The 21,851-nt window shown below is 47.0% G+C and overlaps 1 protein-coding gene across 15 annotated transcripts in view; it reads left to right on the top strand.

Moving 5' to 3' along the window:
- LOC106562123 (CUGBP Elav-like family member 4) overlaps nt 1–21,851 on the top strand; it is a 176,326-nt gene that overhangs the window by 123,210 nt on the left and 31,265 nt on the right. For 12 of the 15 annotated variants that reach the window (XM_045689113.2, XM_014126732.3, XM_014126738.3 and 9 more), the window contains exons 4-5: nt 11,597–11,725; nt 21,327–21,406. In XM_045689113.2, coding sequence (XP_045545069.1) covers nt 11,597–11,725; nt 21,327–21,406 — 209 coding nt within the window. The remainder of the gene's footprint in view (nt 1–11,596; nt 11,726–21,326; nt 21,407–21,851) is intronic. The other 3 variants (XM_082957774.1, XM_045689117.2, XM_014126745.3) reach the window with 1 other exon arrangement.

Consider the following 21,851-nt stretch of genomic DNA (forward strand, 5'->3'; position numbering starts at 1 on the left):
ACAGTCAAACCCATCCACTTTGTACTGCCAGGTCAATCGTACAACTCAGATTTGTTATTTTGACAGCATATAAAATGGACAGAGGAGAGAGTGTAGTTAGTAGTCAGACATGTTTATAAATTATCAGTGATTTGGGGTTTAGGCCTTTAACACCAAATCACAAAACAGAGTTAAGGTTTTAAAGTTTAAAAGTTTTTACATAGAGCTGAAGAGCCACCCGCCAGCTTGACCCTAGCCAGATTGACAGTGTGATTGACTAGATCATTCCAAAGCCATTTGTAACATTATCGGGGTTAATGCAGATTAAGCCAGTTACAGATTTACATGTGGCATAATTACATCTAATTGACCCAGTGTGCGTCTACATTGTGAGGGTCAGATGCATTATATGTATCCCAGCCTTCTGAGTTACACCACAGCCAGCCAGGGTAAGATTAGACCCAGACTGAGCCAGTTTGGTGATTTACGTGGTCAAGATGTGTGAATCAGCCGGCCCATTTCCTTGTTCCCTGACACACACTCGCTCTCCTATTTAGATCTTTAATTAACGACCATCTAAAAACAGGCAAAGTCTGACGGACAAGACCTGGGCGGGAGCCAATCGGCATATTCACAGAGATAAATTGGATCTCTGGTTTAAGGGAGGGAGGATGGATGGGCCACCGATATCAATTACTACTCTTTCTCTACCCGGAGAGGAGAGGGGGAGAAAGAGGAAAAATACAGACCGAGTGAATGAAATACAGAGGGCTCTCTATGCCAGCCAGCCCAGTTCTGTTCTCTAGCTAGCCAGTCTGTCACAGGAACTTTGTGTTGGGGAAGACAGACAGGATATAGGACACGGCGTGGCGCTGAATGAAATGCGAGCACGACAACAGGCCAGGACCCAACAGAGATATCGAGCGTTAATGGCAACAGGAAGTCATCAGACAGGGCAGGCAGGTAAAGCGTAGCCTCGACTGACAATGAAATTAGATTTACTATGAAAGCCTCGACTTAAAGGAAAACAGACAGCCCTGGGTAGGAAAGGGATTCATCTCTCCCTCACTCTGTGTGTGTGTGTGTGTTCACATGCGTGTGCATGCATGTGTGTCTCAGTCAGAGCAGATAGAGGGAGGCCAGCCCAACCAGGTAGACAGTATTCCCACCAGGGCCCTAGCTGCAGATTGGTTAGTAGTGGGACGGGCGCTTGCGCCGAGACTTCTGCCCCCATGGAATGGAGACATTTATCACATACAAGACATCAGCAATTATCTGTCATGAGGAGTCGCAAAGGTGTCTCGGTTACGTGCTTCTGCAGGCATTACGGCCCATTAGTGGGTTTAGAGACGCTCGTACACCCCCCTGCCTCCCTCCCTCTCCCTCCTTCCTGCCTCCCTCTCCCCAGAGAGCTGTCCTCTCTACAGGGATAGAGATGTGTCAGGAGCGCTAGTAAAAGTTTGGCACAGGAACTGACTGTTGGACCAGACGACGCATAATCCTGCATATCTATTGGCCCATTGTGGATAGGAAAACTAATTCTCTGGGTTGTCTATTAGAATGACTCATGGGTTATTTATTTCTCCTTTGCATTATCAAATAGAATAGGAGAATGGGATGGGAGGAGGCTTTTCAGACTTTAAATCTATTGTCACGTTGCTGCTCCGAGTCAACCAGCACTCCTCTCCACTCCTCTCCACTCCTCTCCTCTCCCTCCAAGTCCATCTTTATCTCTTGTGTTACAACCCAGCCTTTATTTTCAACTTGATCAAGTCATGATTTCAATTGGGATGTATGGCGAGACAATTGAAGCAGGGTGCCTCTGCTCTTCTGCTATGTGGACAGTGCTTGAATAGAAAGTGTCTCATATCTCTACTTTAAACCCAAGCAATTTGCCTCAATCCAAATGGGGCTGGGGAGGTGGATAGAGAGGGGAGGGATAGAGCTAGTGATAGAGAGGGCTACAGAGCGAGGTCCAGAGAGAAAAGGAGGGAGTGAGGGAGATGGAGAGCTGGGGTCGGCAGGATGAGGGAGCTAACGGAGGGTGATGGGTTAGCTGAGCGAATCTCAGCACTAAATCATTTGGGAAGCGCCCCTTCCTTATCTCCTCCTCTCCATCTAGGAATCTCTTCCCCCTGACCTTGTCTGCTGCTGTGTTTGAAGAAAAGATGAAGCCATATTATCTACGATTGGAGATGGCCATTATCTAAACACAATCTGCAGGCTGCAGGTCCCACTCGTCCTGTAGCCATCCAGCCATGGCCACCGTAGTAGAATGGAGAGAGACCATGCTGATGAGGACAAGGATGGTGGATCAGTATCAAGCGGCCTCTTTCCCTCCCTTTATTAACTAGGAGAAGACAGAGTGCCTCCCTCCTATTCTCTCACGCTTCTCTAACACACAAGCACTTCCATCCGCATTTACCTTTTAGTCCAATCTCCATTCTCTCTCTAAAGCAGTGTTTACCAACTCCAGTACTCCAGTCCTCCAGTACCCCCAACAGGACACATTTTTGTTGTAGCCCCAGACAAACTCACCTGATTTGACTCATTGAGGGCTTGATGATTAGTTGACAAGTTAAATCAGGTGTGGTTGTCCGGAGCTACAACAGAAATGTGTCTGTTGGGGGTACTGGAGGACTGGAGCTGGGAAACACTGCTCTACAGTGTACAGTGCCTTGCAAAAGTATTCATCCCCTTTGGCATTTTTCCTATTTTGTTGCATTACAACCTGTAATTTAAATATATTTTTATTTGTAATGGACATACACAAAATAGTCCAAATTGGTGAAGTGAAATGAAAAAAATATGTTAAAAAAAATAGAAAATATATAAAACGGAAAAGTGGTGCGTGCATATGTATTCACCCCTTTGCTATGAAGCCCCTAAATAAGATCTGGTGCAACCAATTACCTTCAGAAGTCACATTATTAGTTCAATAAAGTTCACCTGTGTGCAATCTAAGTGTCACATGATCTGTCACATGATCTCAGTATATTTACACCTGTTCTGAAAGGCCCCAGAGTCTGCAACACCACTAAGCAAGGGACACCACCAAGCAAGTGACACCATGAAGACCAAGGAGCTCTCCAAACAGGTCAGGAACAAAGTTGTGGAGAAGTACAGATCAGGGTTGAGTTATAAAAAAAATATCAGAAACTTTGAACATCCCACGGAGCACCATTAAATCCATTATTCAAAAATGGAAAGAATATGGCACCACAACAAACCTGCCAAGAGAGGGCTGCCCACCAAAACTCACGGACCAGGCATGGAGGGCATTAATCAGAGAGGCAACAAAGAGACCAAAGAAAACCCTGAAGGAGCTGCACAGCTCCACAGCTGAGATTGGAGTATCTGTCCATACGACCACTTTAAGCTGTACACTCCACAGAGCTGGGCTTTATGGAAGAGTGGCCATAAAAAAAGCCATTGCTTAAAGAAAAAAAAATAGAAAACATGTTTGGTGTTTGCCAAAAGGCATGTGGGAGACTCCCCAAATATATGGAAGAAGATACTCTGGTCAGATGAGACTAAAATTGAGCTTTTTGGCCATCAAGGAAAATGCTATGTCTGGTGCAAACCCAACACATCTCATCACCCTGAGAACACCATCCCCAGTGAAGCATGGTGGTGGCAGCATCATGCTGTGGGGATGTTTTTCATCGGCAGGGACTGGGAAACTGGTCAGAATTGAAGGAATGATGGATGGTGGTAAATACAGGGAAATTCTTGAGGGAAACCTGTTTCAGTCTTCCAGAGATTTGAGACTGAGACGGAGGTTCACCTTCCAGCAGGACAATGACCCTAAGCATACTGCTAAAGCAACACTTGAGTGGTTTAAGGGGAAACATTTAAATGTCTTTGAATGGCTTAGTCAAAGCCCAGACCTCAATCCAATTGAGAATCTGTGGTATGACTTAAAGATTGCTGTACAACAGCAGAACCCATCAAACTTGAAGGAGGTGGAGCAGTTTTGCCTTGAAGAATGGGCAAAAATCCCAGTGGCTCTACAAAGTATTGACTTTGGGGGAGTGAATAGTTATGCACGCTCAAGTTTTCAGTTTTTTTGTCTTATTTCTTTTTTGTTTCACAATTTTCAAAAAATATTTTGTTTCCTCAAAGTGGTCGGGATGTTGTGTAAATCAAATGATATAAACCCCCCAAAATATCTATTTTTATTCCAGGTTGTAAGGCAACAAAATAGGAAAAATGCCAACGGGGTGAATACTTTCTCAAGCCACTGTATGTTCATCTTTTGTAATAGAAGAAACACACCAGACCGACAGACGGCTAAAAGACAGCTAAAAGTCTCATTCTAATAGATGGCCCAGATAATTAGTTTTCCTATCCACAATGGGCCAATAGATCTGCAGGATTATGCGCTGTCTGGTCCCACAATGGTGGGACTCTGTTACATTATCAGGCAGACACAGACCTAATGGTGGGCCTCTAATGCTACATTATCAGGCAGACACATACAAAATGGTGAGGAAATTTAGCATTAGAGTCCCACCATTCTGAATGCGTTTTTCCTGATAATGTAGAATTAGAGTCCTACCATTCTGTATCTGTCTTCCTGATCATGTACAATTTGAATCCCACCATTCTGTATGTGTCTACCTGATAATGTAGCATTAGAGTCCCAACATTATGTATGCATCTTCCTGATAATGTAACATTATAGTTCCTACATTCTGTATTTTTCTACCTGATAATGTAGCTTTAGAGTCCCACCATTCTGTATGCGTCTCCCTAATAATATAGCATTCGAGTCTCTCCGTATCTTTACATAGTTGCAGTTTGACTAGAGCGTGTATCAAGGTTCGTAGTTTCTGTCTGGGTTGCACTCTGCCCTACGGCATCCTGAGAAAGGCATTCTTTTTTTTTCTCTGTGTTCATCCTTGCCTGGGCGCTTCCTCATCTCAGCGCGCTTCTCTGAAAGATGACCCCAGTCTGGGAGGTGAGAGATTGACAGGACCTCAAGCTCTTGTGCGCTGTGCTGTCATGCCCCGCCCAGCAGATAGGGAAGAGTGAGGCCTGATGGGTGGCTGTTGCAGCAGGCTGCCAGGCCGCTGGGGAGGGGCTGTCTGGAGGCACCTCAACACCCACTGAGGACCATGCTCCACTTTACATGCAAATGAAGCCAAAAGATCTCTCTCCGCCTCTGGACACGAAACATGCAAAACTTTGAAAAGTCAGAAAGAGCCCAGCAGGGTGGCACACACACAGTTTGTCAGAGGTGCAGGGAACACAGTGTAGTAGCTCAAGGTTGGCTGGGCATTAAATTAAATTGCTTTGTTACAGCATCTGTATGATAGGGCCATGCCATGAGAAAACATACACCCAAATTGTATAAGAAAAAAAATAAATGGAGTTGAAATATTTGGAAAGAAATTGGAACAGGCAATTTCACCAAATTTCTTCCGTTGTTCTGTGATCGTTTTTGAAAGTCGCAACGAAAGGCCCTCCTTGTGCTTCTGAGTAAATGAAAGTGACAGCCCTTGCAGTACGAGTAATGCATTTACAAGCAGGGGGCCTGGATCCTATCATCGTTTCTCCTGCGGCAGGTAGCCTAGTGGTTAGAGCATTGGGCCAGTAACTGTAAGGTTGCTGGATCAGATCCCTGAACTGACAAGGTAAAAAAACAAAAGAAACTATTGTTCTGCCCCTGAACGAGGAAGTTAACCCACTCTTCCCCGGGAGGCTGTCATTGTAAATAAGAATTTGTTCTTATCTGACTTGCCTAGTTAAATGAAGGTTTAAAAAATGAAATGTAAAAAATGCCTGATATGGTGACAATTTGAGTATTCCTTCCCTTCTGATGATTATATTTACTGCCTCACTATGTTGAGTAATCTGTTATATATCAGATTAGGCCTATCAGTTAAGAGACTATGGGTCTGCTCAGAAGCAGGGCCAGTCAGATGTATCTTCATCAGCATTACAGCAGGCCAGGCAGGAGCAGGGATTGGAGCTGGGGAGGGAGATGGAGATGGAGCTGGGTATGGAGCTGGGGACTTTATATGGAGCTGGGGTATAGGGCTGAGGAGCAAGGCTGGAGCTGGGGATGGAGCTGGAGCTGGGACTGGAGCTGGGGTTGGGGTTGGGGCTGAAGCTGGGGGCTTTATATAGAGCTGGGGTATAGGGCTGGAGCTGGAGCTGGGTCTGGAGCTGGGGATGGAGCTGGGGCTGCGGACTTTATATAGAGCTGGGGTATAGGGCTGAGGAGCAAGGCTGGAGCTGGGGATGGAGCTGGGGCTGGAGCTGGGGATGGAGCTGGGGATGGAGCTGGGGAATTTATATAGATGTGGGGTATAGGGCTGGAGCTGGAGCTGGGATTGGAGCTGGGAATGGAGATGGAGCTGGGGATGGAGCAGGGTGCTTTATATAGAGCTGGGGTATAGGGCTGAGGAGCAGGGCTGGAGCAGGGGATGGAGGTTGGGGCTTTATATAGAGCTGGGGTATAGGGCTGAGGAGCAGGGCTGGAGCAGGGGATGGAGCTGGGGGCTTTATATAGAGCTGGGGTATAGGGCTGAGGAGCAGAGCTGGAGCTGGGGGAGGGCTGGGACTGGAGCTGGGAATGGAGCTGGGTTTGGGGCTGAAGCTCGGGGGCTTTATATAGAACTGGGGTATAGGGCTGGAGCTGAAGCTGAAGCTGAAGCTAAGCTCGAGCTGGGGTTGCAGTAGACCAGCAGGGCTACAGTACTGGGGGCTGTATATAGGGCTGGGGTATGGGGCTGAGGAATGGGGCTGAGGAGTAGGGCTGGGGTTAGGCTATAGAGTGGGGTCTGATCCCACCATGGCAAAGCGTTGCAGGCAGCAGCCGTGTGCCATGCAGCGTCAGGTCCAATAATGAGCCATCAGCACCATAACCCATCTCATGTGTTGCCTGAAACATTACTGTGTGTTTGAAATGAACCCAGAGGCCTAGCAGGAAGCTTTTATCGTTTGGTGCAGCTGTCCATGCTTTCAGAGCACAGCACTCACATACGGTCCGCGTGAGCACCACGCTTTACGTGATTTGGCAATGAGGCATTAAATAAACATGTCAACCACTGACACTTTAGTCTAGCATGAGACTAATTGTTTCTAGGGCGGCATTTATTTGCAACCAGAAGGAGAAACTTTAGCTAAGTAGGTTTCTCAACAGCTCATTCCCCACCCTGTGATAGAGAGAGAGAGAGAGAGAGAGAGAGAGAGAGAGAGAGAGAGAGAGGAAGATATAGAAAGGGAAAGAAAATACCAAGCCAGACACACTGCACCCTACAACAAAAGTAGCACTTTAATCCAGAGAGAAGCATCAATCTTGACAGCATATGGCATCTGTGCAAAATCCATTAATTTTTAATACACCGGGCGCTGAAATGAAAAGACTTCCTGAGACAAGCGATTGTCAGATGTCAGTTGTGTTTTGATAACTTTGATCTTCTCTTCTATTTGCATTCCTAAAATGGGTCCGTCCACATGCCATCTCCGACTGGACATGCCGTCTCAGACTGACACAGCCCTATATCCCACACAATTACACCTACCTTCAGTCAAGCAATGAACAGCTGCGGAGAGAGAGACGAGTGGAGGATAGTGTGGGTAACTGTGTGTGTGCGTGTGTGTGTGTGCGTGTGTGTGTGTGTGTGCGCGCAGTCAGTTGTACACTGTAGCACACAAACCTAGCTATCCATCTCTCCCTCTCTCTTTCTCTGTTGCTCATGCAGACACTTATGTTTAATGTAACGCAGTGGGGAGGAAGGACCATGTCGATTACATGGGTGGCTACTGAGTGGAGCCTCATTCACAGTACAGATCACCTGTTACAGCAGGGCTCCTGTTCTATCAAGTCTCATTTACAGACAGGGGTAAGCGGGGCTAGGATCTCTCTGTGAGAGAATAGTATGGAGGAGAGGGGTCAGACAGACAGTCGGGTCAAGTAGCCCCGTCATGTCAGTTAAATCCTAAGTGTTCTGCACAGTGAAGCATTCACTTTAGTCTGGATTATAATGCAGGATTGTTCTTTAACTTTATACTCATTGATTTTCCCCCTCCACACACACTTTTATGAAGAACTCTCTTAGTCTGTTCTGGAGGATAGACATCTCGTTATGGAGAGTAGTGAGCATCGCTGGTTATTTATTCATAATCATAAATGCACTTTAAAAGCCTCAGAGTGGCCATAAGAGTAGAGAAACCTTGCAGATCCAATAACGCGCTGCTTTGGAGACAGGTGCAAAATGGACAAATTAATAGCGATTCATACTCTGGCCAGGGTGTGCAGTGCGGTGGGCCGGCCGGCTCGGCGAGAGGAGAGGAGAGCAGAGGAGAAGAGTGCTTAGGTCAGGCAATGAAAAGATATCGGCTCCAAATTCAATCTTCTCACTCCGGCCGTTCCTCCCTCCCAGAGGGCTCAGAAGAGCTCTCACTCTCCTTTAACGCTTTCGCCGGGTGTCATTTATTTCTTCAGTTTGCATGTTTGAAAAGTTCATTACCTCACTCATGGCTAGTTAATTAGCCTTGTAAAGCTATCATTAGACCTCCTCAGGCCCCGGTTGGAAATTAGTCTTTGTCCCAAAACATTAAGATGCCACAGGAGGCCTGTAAAAGTGCACTTCTACCATTAAGGCCTGATAGTGACACCCCAATGAAACGTCTGATGACCGAGAGAGAGAGAGAGAGAAAGAGAAAAACAATCCAAATGGAGTCAGGTGTGTTCTGCGAGCCACTCAAGTCTCACCTTTTGTCTCATCTCTGAAGCTCTGACTCATTCCAGACAAACACCTGTCCTGAACTGTTCTGTGAGCTGAAAGCTGTGAATGCATCCCAGCTGAGACCCATATCCTGTCCTCTCCTGGTTTATTTTTTGGTCAACTCTTTTCTTTTAACCTTTATTTAACTAGGCAAATCAGTTAAGAACAATGACGGCCTACCAAAAGGCAAAAGGCCTCCTGCGGGGACGGGGGCTGGGATTGAAAATAAAAATGAATTAAATCAAATATAGGACAAAACACACATCACAACAAGAGAGACAACACAACACTACATAAAGAGAGACCAAAGACAACAACATAGCATGGCAGCACCACATGACAACACAGCATGGTAGCAACACAACATGACAACAACATGGTAACAACGCAACAAGGCAGAAGCACAACATGGTAGCACCACAAAACAGGGTACAAACATTATAGGGCACAGACAACAGCACAAAGGTAGAGACAACAATACATCATGCAAAGCAGCGACAACTGTCAGTAAGAGTGTCCATGATTGAGTCTTTGAATGAAGAGATGGAGACAAAACGGTCCAGTTTGAGTGTTTGTTGCAGCTCGTTCCAGTCGTTAGCTGCAGCGAACAGAAAAGACGAGCGACCCAGGGATGTGTGTGCTTCGGGGACCTTTAACAGAATGTGACTGGCAGAACGGGTGTTGTATGTGGAGGATGAGGGCTGCAGTAGATATCTTAGATAGGGGGGAGTGAGGCCTAAAAGGGTTTTATAAATAAGCATCAACCAGTGGGTCTTGCGATGGGTATACAGAGATGACCAGTTTACAGAGGAGTATAGAGTGCAGTGATGTGTCCTACAAGGAGCATTGGTGGAAAATCTGATGGCCGAATGGTAAAGAACATTTAGCCGCTCGAGAGCACCCTAACCTGCTGATCTATAAATTTAGTCTCCGTAATCTAGCATGGGTAGGATGGTCATCTGAATCATTTAACTTTAGCCTGCAGCTTTGATATGTGCTGAGAAGGACAGTGCACCGTCTAGCCATACTCCCAAGTACTTGTATGAGGTGACTACCTCAAGCTCTTAACCCTCAGAGGTAGTAATCACACCTGTGGGGAGAGGGACATTCTTCTTACCAAACCACATGACCTTTGTTTTGGAGGTTTTGTAACACAAAACCCGGGGAGGGGCTAGCTGAGTATAAGACTGTATCATCTGCGTATATCATCTAGTCCCCATCCAGCCAGTCCCCATGACCACACACTGTACCCTGTTCTCCTCAGACCTATCAGGCCAAGGACCGATAGAGGAGCTTTACTGAGTAGAGAGATGGCTGCTGGGTGTGTGACGGTGACGTGTGAGGCGTGACTGCTGTAGATGAATGTGTAGGAGCAGGAGAATGTATGAGGCCAGTTATTACAGCAGATGGTCATGTAGGAGTGAGAGACTGGGGCCATGGTCATGACGTTTGAGATTTGAGGCTGGGTCCATGCGAGGCTGGGTCCATGTGAGGCTGGGTCCGTATCAAATCAAATCACATTTTATTTGTCACATACACATGGTTATCAGATGTTATTGCGAGTGTAGCGAAATGCTTGTGCTTCTAGTTCCGACAGTGCAGTAATATCTAACAAGTAATCTAACAATTCCACAACAACTACCTAGTACACACTACCTAATACACTCCCTGTATGGCTGGGTCAGTGGGAGGCTGGGTCCGTGTGAGGTGAGATCAGATGAGCATGATCGTGACTAGCAACAGGGCTTCCACTTTAAGATGAAGCTCTGACACCTCCAGCCATAGTAAGAGTGGCACGGCGTCGGGCAGGCAGGCAGGCAGGCAGGCACGACGTCGGGCAGGCAGGCAGGCACGGCGTCGGACAGGCAGGCAGGCAGGCACGGCGTCGGGCAGGCAGGCACGACGTCGGGCAGGCAGGCAGAGCATGCTGATTATGCATGTGCTCATTTGTGTGTCGAAGCGGGGAGCAGCCAGGCACGTGTCTCATTTGAACTTTACAGGAATGTAACAGGATCTGAGGTTCCCCTAGCTTTATTTTTAGAACAACTGTGTCTAATGGTACCTGGCAGGTACAGGAGATGTCACATCTGTCCAGGGCCAGGTGATGCTCTCGCCCCTCGCCTTCCTCCAACGCTCCCTCCCCGACGCAGTCAAATGACTCACGCTGAAGATCAACAGTGTCGTTTCCAATAAACTCATCTTCCTCTCCCTGCCACGTTCCATCAGTTCTGGGAATGGGTTCTTGCTAGTAGCCATTCCATTCCACAACACAGTCGAATAGGAAATGCATAATGTAGAAGAAGGTAAAGAAGATGAATGTTCTGTCTAATGCCAGGGGAGATTAATTAGAAAAATCCTCCCTTCTGACTGGCCAGATCTGGAGGTATAGAAGCCATACATCGTAGTCACAGCGCCCCCGTCTGGCCAGCGGGACTAGCCATGTCAAAGCGGGCTAGGGAGGGGAGGGTATAGGTCAACACAGGATACAGCTGTGCAACACACAACCCAGGCAACACTATACTATATACACTACTAGGCTATACTGGAGCTCTTACCTTCATGTATTACTGCTGCTTGACAGTAACAGCACTCCAAACAACATCTGAATCAAACATCACCCAGACACTGCAGGCAGCTCTATCTACTAGAATAGCTCAGTGGAGACAAGATCATGTCTTCCTCCCAGGGAAACCACACAACAACAACAACAACAGAACACACCAGTGTGCCTGATGACGACGGGAAGTGTTTTGAGTTTCCTGCTGAGGTGATCCTCACAGACTCAGCAGAAGGGTGCCATCAGCTGTAGCATTTGTTTGTGTTCTCTCTCCTTCTTTCTTTCCCTCCTTTCCTCCTCTCCCTCGGTTTCCCTCCAGAAGACAGGAAGCTGTTTGTGGGGATGCTTGGGAAGCAGCAGAGCGAGGAGGACGTCCGGCGGCTCTTTGAGACCTTCGGCCAGATCGAGGAGTGCACCGTCCTGAGAGGGCCTGATGGGGCCAGTAAGGGTCAGCGCCTGCCCACACACCTCACTTCCTCTTTGCGTCTCTACTCCCTCTCTCTCTTCTTACCTGTCTCCTTCCCACTGTCTCTCGCTCTCTACTCCCCTCTTTCTCCCCCTCTCTTTCTCTCTCTCTCACACACTCTCTCCCTCTATTCCCCCTTTCTATCTCTACTCTCTCTCCTTCTCCTCCTCCCTCTCCCTGTATATTCCCTCAATTCACCTGTCCCCTTCCCACTCTCATCCACTCACTAGCTCACCCTCCTCTTCTCCCCTGGCCTTACCTTCCCCTTACTGTTCTGTATATTCTGTCCGTTCCACTTCTTTCTCTCACCTCCTTATACCTCCCCTACACATACAGCATCACACCTCCTTCCTCTCACCTATCTATCTTTTCTCTCCGCACCTCTCTCTCTTCACTCCCTCCTTCTCCAGCTCTCCCTTTGTAGTCCCCATTCCTCACACCATTCACTTTCCCTAGACTAGTACTCGACAAACACATTGCAAACACCTCCTCCTCTTCCCTCCAATTCCCTTCCTCCTCCTCTTCCTGTTATCAGAAAGGCGGTGGGGTGTAATTATGTTTGTTTCCCACATCCCTGTCATCCCTCCCTAGAGACGTTTGTCGACGATAATGTCCTACTGTAAATAAATCAGTCTGTCCCTGGCTTTTACCCCTGCCACTCACAACAATAACAGTCGAGCAGTATTCACCAAAACACAACAACAGCACAGCCGCTATGAAGTCCAGTGAAAGATGGCTTTGGATGTTTGATTCAAGGTTTGTTCTTAGCCAGCAGTGTCTTCCTCCTATCGTTTGATGGGTCTGTCTCATAGACCACAAGCCATGTTATTTCCTCTGATAAGCAACGAGCGTTGGGGTGCACTCTCTCTCTCCCCCCACCTCCCTCTCTCTCTCTCTCTCTCTCTCTCTCTCTCTCTCTCTCTCTCTCTCCCCCCTCTCTCTCTCTCTCTCCCCCTACCTCTCTCTCTCTCTCTCTCCCCCCTCTCTCTACCCCCTACCTCCCTCTCTCTCTCTCTCTCTCTCCCCCCTACCTACCTCCCTCTCTCTCTCTCTCTCTCTCTCTCTCCCCCCTCTCTCTCGCAATCCCCCCTACCTCCCTTTCTCTCTCTCTCTCTCCCCCCTACCTCCCTCTCTCCCCCCTACCTCTCTCTCTCTCTCTCTCTCTCTCTCTCTCTCTCTCTCTCTCTCTCTCTCTCTCTCTCTTATTCTATTGCCTGTGATTTATCCTCCTATATTAAATGGCTGAATGTGTGAAATAGATGTGTGAGAAGGTGGGAGGTTTGATAATGTGCAGCTTCCAAGTACATTCAATTGAAAGGCTGTGTCACGCCCTGACCGTAGAGAGCCCTTGGTTCTCTATGGTGTAGTAGGTCAGGGCGTGACTAGGGGGTGATCTAGTATGTTTATTTCTATGTTGGTGCTAATATGGTTCCCAATTAGAGGCAGCTGTTTATTGTTGCCTCTGATTGGGGATCATATTTAGGTTGCTATTTCCCCACCTGTGTTTTGTGGGATATTGATTGATTGTTAGTGTGTTTGGGCACTACGTCTTCACAGTCTTTGTAAGTTTTGTTATTTTGTTTTGTTAGTTTCACTTAAATAAATATGTGGAACTATACTCACGCTGCGCCTTGGTCCGCTCATTTCCAAGAACGTGACAGAATATCCCACCAAAACAGCAACAAGCAGCGTGTTCACCAGGTAAAGGAGTTTTGGACATGGGAAGAAGTGATGGGTGGATGCGAAACCCTTCCTTGGCGGCAGAGGGAAGGTAATAATGGAGGACAGCGACGACGCCAAGGACAACCCCAAGATTTTCTTTGGGGGGGGCACAAGGGGTGGCCGGTCGAGCCGAGGAGAGTGCCAGAGCCCGAATGGCAAACTCTGGAGGAGCGTGTCGTCAGACCACGGCCACAGAAACCCCAATCATTTTTTTTTTTGGGGGGGGGGGGGCACATGGAGCTGGCGGCTGAGCCGCGGGAAGAGCCAGAGACTGTCAGGAATGCAATGGAGAAGTTGGGAGAGAGAGAGATGAGAGAAATGTTGTGCAAGTGTGTTCTGCTCAACATTCGACCAGAAGATCCGGTTAGCAGTCTGGTGAAACCTGTGTCGGCTCCACGCATCTGGCCTCCAGTGCTCCTCCCCAGTCCGGTACGTCCTGTGCCTGCTCCTCGCACTCGCCCTGAAGAGCGTGTCACCAGTCCGGTGCAACCTGTGCCGGCCCCACGCACCAGTCCGGCATGTCCTGTGCCTGCTCCTCGCACTTGCCCTGAAGTGCTTGTCCCCAGTCCGGTACGTCCTGTGCATGCTCCTCACACTCGCCCTGAAGTGCGTGTCACCAGTCCAGTGCCACTTGTGCCGGCTCCACGCATCAAGCCTCCAGTGCGCCTCCCCAGTCCGGTACGTCCTGTGCCTGCTCCTCGCACTCGCCCTGAAGTGCGTGTCCCCAGTCCGGTACGTCCTGTGCCTATTCCCCACACTCGCCCTGAAGTGCGTGTCACCTGTCCGGTGCCACCTGTACCGGCTCCACGCACAAGGCCTCCAGTGTGCATTCACAGTCCAGAGCTTCCGGTGACGGTCCACAGTCCGGAACCTCCTGCGACAGTCCGGGAACCTCCCGCGACGGTCCACAGTCCGGAACCTCCTGCGACGGTCCACAGTCTGGAAGCTCCTGCGACGTTCGACAGTCCGGAACCTCCTGCGACGGTCGATAGACCGGAACTTCCTGCGACGGTCCACGGTCCGGAACCTCCTGCGACGGTCCACGGTCCGGAACCTCCCGCGGCGGTCCACAGTCTGGAAGCTCCTGCGACGTTCGACAGTCCGGAACCTCCTGCGACGGTCGATAGACCGGAACTTCCTGCGACGGTCCACGGTCCGGAACCTCCTGCGACGGTCCACGGTCCAGAACCTCCCGCGGCGGTCCACAGTCCGGAACCTCCTGCGACGGTCCACAGTCTGGAAGCTCCTGCGACGTTCGACAGTCCGGAACCTCCTGCGACGGTCCACGGTCCAGAACCTCCTGCGACGGTCCACGGTCCGGAACCTCCTGCGACGGTCCACGGTCCGGAACCTCCTGCGATGGTCCACGGTCCAGAACCTCCAGCGACGGTCAACGGTCCGGAGCTTCCAGGGACAGTCAACGGTCCGGAGCTTCCAGGGACGCTCAATGGCCTGGAGCTTCCCGAGAAGGTCAACGGCCCGGACCTTCCCGGGACGGTCAATGGCCCGGAGCTTCCAGTGATGGTCAACGGTCCGGAGAGTCCAGGCACGGTGTCCAGTCCCGCTCCATGGCAGGAGCCTTCCTCTGTGCCGGTGCCCAGTCCAGGCACGGCGCCCAGTCCAGCTCCAAGGCCGGAGCCTTCCTCTGCGCCGGTGCCCAGTCCAGGCACGGTGTCCAGTCCCGCTCCATGGCTGGAGCCTTCTTCTGCGCCGGTGGCCAGTCCAGGCACGGCGTCCAGTCCCGCTCCATGGTGGGAGCCGTTCTCTGCGCCGGTGCCCAGTCCAGGCACGGCGTCCAGTCCCGCTCCAAGGCCAGAGTCTTCCTCTGCACCGGTGCCCAGTCCAGGCACGGCGGCCAACCCAGCTCCATGGCCGGAGCCCTCCTTTGCGCCGATGCCCAGTCCAGGCACGGCGTCCAATCCTGCTCCATGGCCGGAGCCTTCTTCTGCGCCGATGCCCAGTCCAGGCACAGCGTTCAGCCCGACGCGATGGCCGGATCCGGAGCCTGGGCGGGGGCTACGACCTGCACCGGAGCCGCCACCGACACTAATCACCCCCCCTACCCTCCCCATTTGGTTTCAGGTTTTGCGGCCGGAGTCCGCACCTTTGGAGGGGGTACTGTCATGCCCTGACCATAGAGAGCCTTGGTTCTCTATGGTGTAGTAGGTCAGGGCGTGACTAGGGGGTGATCTAGTATGTTTATTTCTATGTTGGTGCAAATATGGTTCCCAATTAGAGGCAGCTGTTTATCGTTGCCTCTGATTGGGGATCATAATTAGGTAGCTATTTCCCCACCTGTGTTTTGTGGGATATTGATTGATTTTTTGTGTGTTTGGGCACTACGTCCTCACGGTCTTTGTAAGTTTTGTTATTTTGTTTTGTTAGTTTCATTCACTTAAATAAATATGTGGAACTATACTCACGCTGCGCCTTGGTCCGCTCATTTCCAAGAACGTGACAGGCTGCCTATATTGAGCCATGTGACTATCGGTGTGTACATCTGCTCCGCTCTCTGTTGATCCGGGCTCTATTGTTCTTCGTTCCCCAAAGGCCTGCTCCCTGCTCCCTCTCCTCGGGCCGCTCCCTCTGCCTGCCTGGCTCTGATTGACAGCCCACAAAATGAAATAAGCCCAGTGCTGTGTGCTCCTGCTGGGTCAGATGGGAACCAGTGTGCTCCCTCGTTCACTCCTTCTCTCTTTCACTCATTTGCCAGCCGCTGTAGCGCTCCTCTCTTCTCTCTATACTTCTCGCTATACCATTCTCATCACCAGCTCTCTTCTCTCTATACTACTAGCCCCCTTCTCATCACCAGTTTCACATCACCAGCTCTTTTCTTCATCTTGCTTTATATCTCTCTCATTGTTGTGCTAAGATCTGTAGTTGTGTACCATAGGTGTTGTCTGTTACTTACAGACTGTCCCAGTTGTTTGGCCCCCAGGTGACTGAGAGAAGGGTATGACTGACTGCTCCGACCAGAGCCAGTTGTGCAACAATCCCATGACATCGTTAAGGAGACGGTGGCAGCAAATCATTTTGGCAACCACAGTACCACTAGACATGGTCCCATCAGTCAAATGAAACAGATCTTGAAATTGACAGTGCTCTCTATTCCATTATGGAGCCTTTGTCCCCTGTTGATGTAAATGTATGCCACTCGGAGGCTTTCAGCGTCTTTTCAACCCAATAAAAAGGCCAAGAAGTTTGACATCCATCTCTGTATGGCAGCCCGGCTCAAAGTACTCTCAAAGTGAAACACTTGCTGCCAGAGTTGAATGGAGCGAGGAATTGTCAGGAATAACAGAGAGATGGCTTTTAGGTCTATAATTAAGTTGTGTTATAAATGTCATCCATTCTGCCTGATGGAATTCCTGCATACATATTATTTTCCTCGGGAATTCAAAAAGCAACACAGAACCTCCAGCTAGCTTGAAAGTAATGCAGTCTTTTTTTATTTATTTTATTCTCAACCATTCAAAAACCTTGACTGGCTGTGCACTATAATTTATGAGTCTAGCTTCACTTCCAATTCTTTTGAGAACTTCATGCTCCGGGTCCTAAACCTATCCAGGCTTTTTTTCTAGGTCAGGGAAAGCAGGTCTACACACACACCGCTACATTCGCTGCCTCAGTCAGTGGGGGGCGTTGAGAGCCCCACATGTTTAAATGCATGTTGTTTGCCAATCGCAGCGATTCTCAGTCTGCCCTGCCTCCAGACAGGCTGAGCTGAGCCGGGACACCAGGGCTTAATCACTGCCAGGGCCAGCCTTGTTAGCTAGGTGGATGTTGGGGATGGACGGTGACAACCAACAGTATGCCATCTAGGACCTGGAAACGAAAGCTGGGCTCTTTGAGTTTCCTGAACAAACTCTCCCTTATTATTTCCACTACAAAGGTTAAACGTTTTTGTTCCCTCAAACAGAGGCGTGCAATCAAACGTTCCCCCAGCAGGTTGCTGCCTCCCTCCCTCGCTCCAGTCGGAGGAAAAAGGGACCTTTAGCTTCCAAAGCAGAGGGGAGTGCCAGAGAAGGGAGAGCAAGGGGGCCGCAGTGAAATCAAAGCCCTTTGTGACTTGTCTACCATCCACTTTTTAGTCATGTCTCCTGCCTTTATATATCATCTGGTCTGAACACATGCTAACTTACCCACGCAGCAGAGTTCCCATTTACGTTTAGAAAACGTTATATTACATTAGAATCGCATTTTCACATTTCTACATACAACATTGATCATGTTGATGGTACACAGATTGCCAAGGTGACAGGGGGAAATTGTTTATATGCAGCCAGTGTATGTAACTCCATCCTTGGCCACATTTGATTTGGTTGAGGAAATGATTCATTTGTCTACACAGGGATGCTGGATGGCTGTTTTAGAATGCCTAAGTGAATGGGCCAGTGTTTCTCTTGGGTGTAGCGATCAGCCATTGTAATTTAAATGAATCATCTGTGACCTGCGGGGAATTGATGATGAATAAATGTATATAAACACTTCTAATTGGATTGTTGAAAGCTTTCTAAACGGGTATCAGCTGTTTTTTAAAAGCTTGAAAAACGCTGTCTGTCTTACACACTGGTCCTGCTCCGGTAAGAAAGGTCCATATGAATCCAGATGAGTTAATTACCCATGTAGTTAATTAGCTATCTAGTAACCAGACACAAGCTGCCTCCTGAAGACAGTGATAAGAAGGAGTCTAAACTAGAAGAAATCGTTTTGCATAATATGACTGGGATGAAGCCTGCAGTAAAATGCACCTAAGGAATTTAAAGTGCTCAATATAGGCTCATTTAAATATGCAGTACAACGCTTTTATACAGTACAACACTTTTATACAGTATAACGCTTTTATACAGTACAACACTTTTATACATTATAATGCTTTTATACAGTACAACACTTTCATACAGTACAACACTGTTATACAGTATAACACTTTCATACAGTACAACACTGTTATACAGTATAACACTTTTAAACAGTACAACACTTTTATACAGTACAACACTTTCATACAGTACAACACTGTTATACAGTTCAACACTTTTATACAGTAAACACTTCTATGCAGTACAACACTTTTAAACAGTACAACACTTTTAAACCGTACAACACTTTTATACAGTACAACACTTTTATACAGTAAACACTTCTATGCAGTACAACACTTTTAAACAGTACAACACTTTTAACTTCTCTAGGGCCAGTGGGACGAAATCGTCCCACCTACGTAACAGCGCGTTTATACAGTAAACCGCGTTATTCAAATACCTTAGAAACGCTATTACTTCAATTTCTCAAACATATGACTATTTGACACCATTTTAAAGACAAGACTCTCGTTAATCTAACCACACTGTCCGATTTCAAAAAGGCTTTACAACGAAAACAAAACATTAGATTATATCAGCAGAGTACCCAGCCAGAAATAATCAGACACCCATTTTTCAAGCTAGCATATAATGTCACAAAAACCCAGAAGACAGCTAAATGCAGCACTAACCTTTGATGATCTTCATCAGATGACACACCTAGGACATTATGTTATACAATACATGCATGTTTTGTTCAATCAAGTTCATATTTATATCAAAAACCAGCTTTTTACATTAGCATGTGACGTTCAGAACTATCATACCCCCCGCAAACTTCCGGTGAATTTACTAAAAATGTACTAAATTACTCACGATAAACGTTCACAAAAAGCATAACAATTATTTTAAGAATTATAGATACAGAACTCCTCTATGCACTCGATATGTCTGATTTTAAAATAGCTTTTCGGTGAAAGCACATTTTGCAATATTCTAAGTAGATAGGGCTAGCTATTTAGGGCTAGCTATTTAGACACCCAGCAAGTTTAGCACTCACCAAAGTCAGATTTACTATAAGAAAAATGTTATTACCTTTGGTGTTCTTCGTCAGAATGCACTCCCAGGACTTCTACTTCAATAACAAATGTTGGTTTGGTCCCAAATAATCCATAGTTATATCCAAACAGCGGCGTTTTGTTCGTGCGTTCAAGACACTATCCGAAAGGGTAAAGAAGGGTGACGAGCACGACGCATTTCGTGACAAAATATTTCTAAATATTCCATTACCGTACTTCGAAGCATGTCAACCGCTGTTTAAAATCAATTTTTAATGCCATTTTTCTCATAAAAAAGCGATAATATTCCGACCGGGAATCTGCGTTTAGGTAAAAAGACGAAAGAAAATAAAGCATGGGGTCGACTCGTGCACGCGCCTAAGCCCATTGTCCTCTGATCGGCCACTTGCCAAAAGCGCAAATGTGTTTCAGCCTGGGGCTGGAATTACATCATTCAGCTTTTTCCCGCCTTCTGAGAGCCTATGGGAGCCGTAGGAAGTGTCACGTTACAGCAAAGATCCTCAGTCTTCAATAAACAGAGGCAAGAAGCTCAAGGAATGGTCAGACAGGCCACTTCCTGTAAGGAATCTTCTCAGGTTTTTGCCTGCCATATGAGTTCTGTTATACTCACAGACACCATTCAAACAGTTTTAGAAACGTTAGGGTGTTTTCTATCCAAAGCCAATAATTATATGCATATTCTAGTTTCTGGGCAGTAGTAATAACCAGATTAAATCGGGTACGTTTTTTATCCGGCCGTGTAAATACTGCCCCCTACCCCCAACAGGTTAAACCGTACAACACTTTTATACAGTACAACACTTTTATACAGTACAACACTGTTATACAGTACAACACTGTTATACAGTACAACACTTTTAGACAGTTAACACTTTTATACAGTACACCACTTTTATACAGTACAACACTTTTAAACAGTACAACACTTTTAAACAGTACAACAATTTTATACAGTACAACACTTTTATACAGTACAACACTTTCATACAGTACAACACTGTTATACAGTACAACACTTTTATACAGTAAACCATTTTATGCTGTACAACACTGTTATACAGTACAACACTTTCAAACAGTACAACACTTTTAGACAGTAAACACTTTATACAGTACAACACTTTATACAGTATAACGCTTTGATACAGTACAACACTTTTATACAGTATAACGCTTTTATACGGTACAACACTTTTAAACAGTACATCACTTTTATACAGTACAACACTTTCTTTATTGTGCATAGTTTTTCTCTGTTTTATTTATCTCGCCCTCAATAAACATGTATATTCTGATAGATCAGAAAATGTTAAGACAATTTATTCCTTGGAATAGCTACATATTTGTGTGTTTCTTTTTAACCATGGGCATACATTTTTATACGTTAAATCTTGTTTAATATATTATGTTGATTGAAATCAGAAGATAATTATTTGAAACCCCAAGAATGTTACCTTCAGTTTTTTTTCTGTTCCTGTAGATTTTTGCATAAGCCAGGCAAAAGATTTAAGATGATTTGAATGCCCCTTGAGCAAAGCCCTTAGTTAAAAATTATAAACAAGCATAGATACTGGCAGATAGGCATATTATAATACTATGCCTTTGTCATCATAATCTGTTTTATGATAGACTGCACACAGATCACAATGTGTAAATATTAAACAGATGAATAATCACAACCAAGGCTTGGGAGTAGATGCTGTTGCTCCTGTGCTCCGGCGTAGAGGGGTGGAATTAGAAATGGGCGAGGGACAGGATGTTCCATGCAGCTAATGCCTTCACTACAATTAGAATGATTTATTCAGAGTTATGCACTGAAAACACAAATGGCAGAATACATTAACAAACTAGATAACATGAAAATAATGGTAATGAATGTTTTTGCCTTACTCAAGGCCAGCTCTCTGATGCTGCATCTCTCTCTCTCTCTCCCCCCCCCCCCCCCCTGTCTGTCGGTGTGGGCGCGTGTGTGCGCAGGCTGTGCCTTTGTCAAGTTCTCCAGCCACGCAGAAGCACAGGCAGCCATCAACAGCCTGCACGGCAGACAGACCATGCCAGTGAGTATAACCGTGTTACACACACACACACACACACACACACACACACACACACACACACACACACACACACACACACACACACACACACACACACACACACACGGCTTCGATAAGATACTAGTACTCAAACAGTATACAGAATGGGTATTCACACATACTGTATAGAACATTCAAATAATACATTCACACATAAAACAAAATAATCACACAGTCAGCATCCAACGTTTCACATTGCACAACTGTATGTATGTGCAGCATAGATGTCTTGTCATTGAATATACTGTACATATTATTGGATCAGATGTCGGATCGTAATCTGCTCACCCTGTTGCAGGAAATGTCATGCACAGCAGAAAATGCAAACTTGTAGTGTATTCAAGGTTTAAAAAGGCTTCGAAAGTTTGTCATTTCGACTTTAAAATGTCTGACTTGATTTGTCCTA

This window comes from Salmo salar, chromosome 11, assembly GCF_965601325.2.
Source record: "Salmo salar chromosome 11, fSalSal1, whole genome shotgun sequence".
In the NCBI taxonomy this organism is placed as follows: Eukaryota; Metazoa; Chordata; class Actinopteri; order Salmoniformes; family Salmonidae; genus Salmo; species Salmo salar.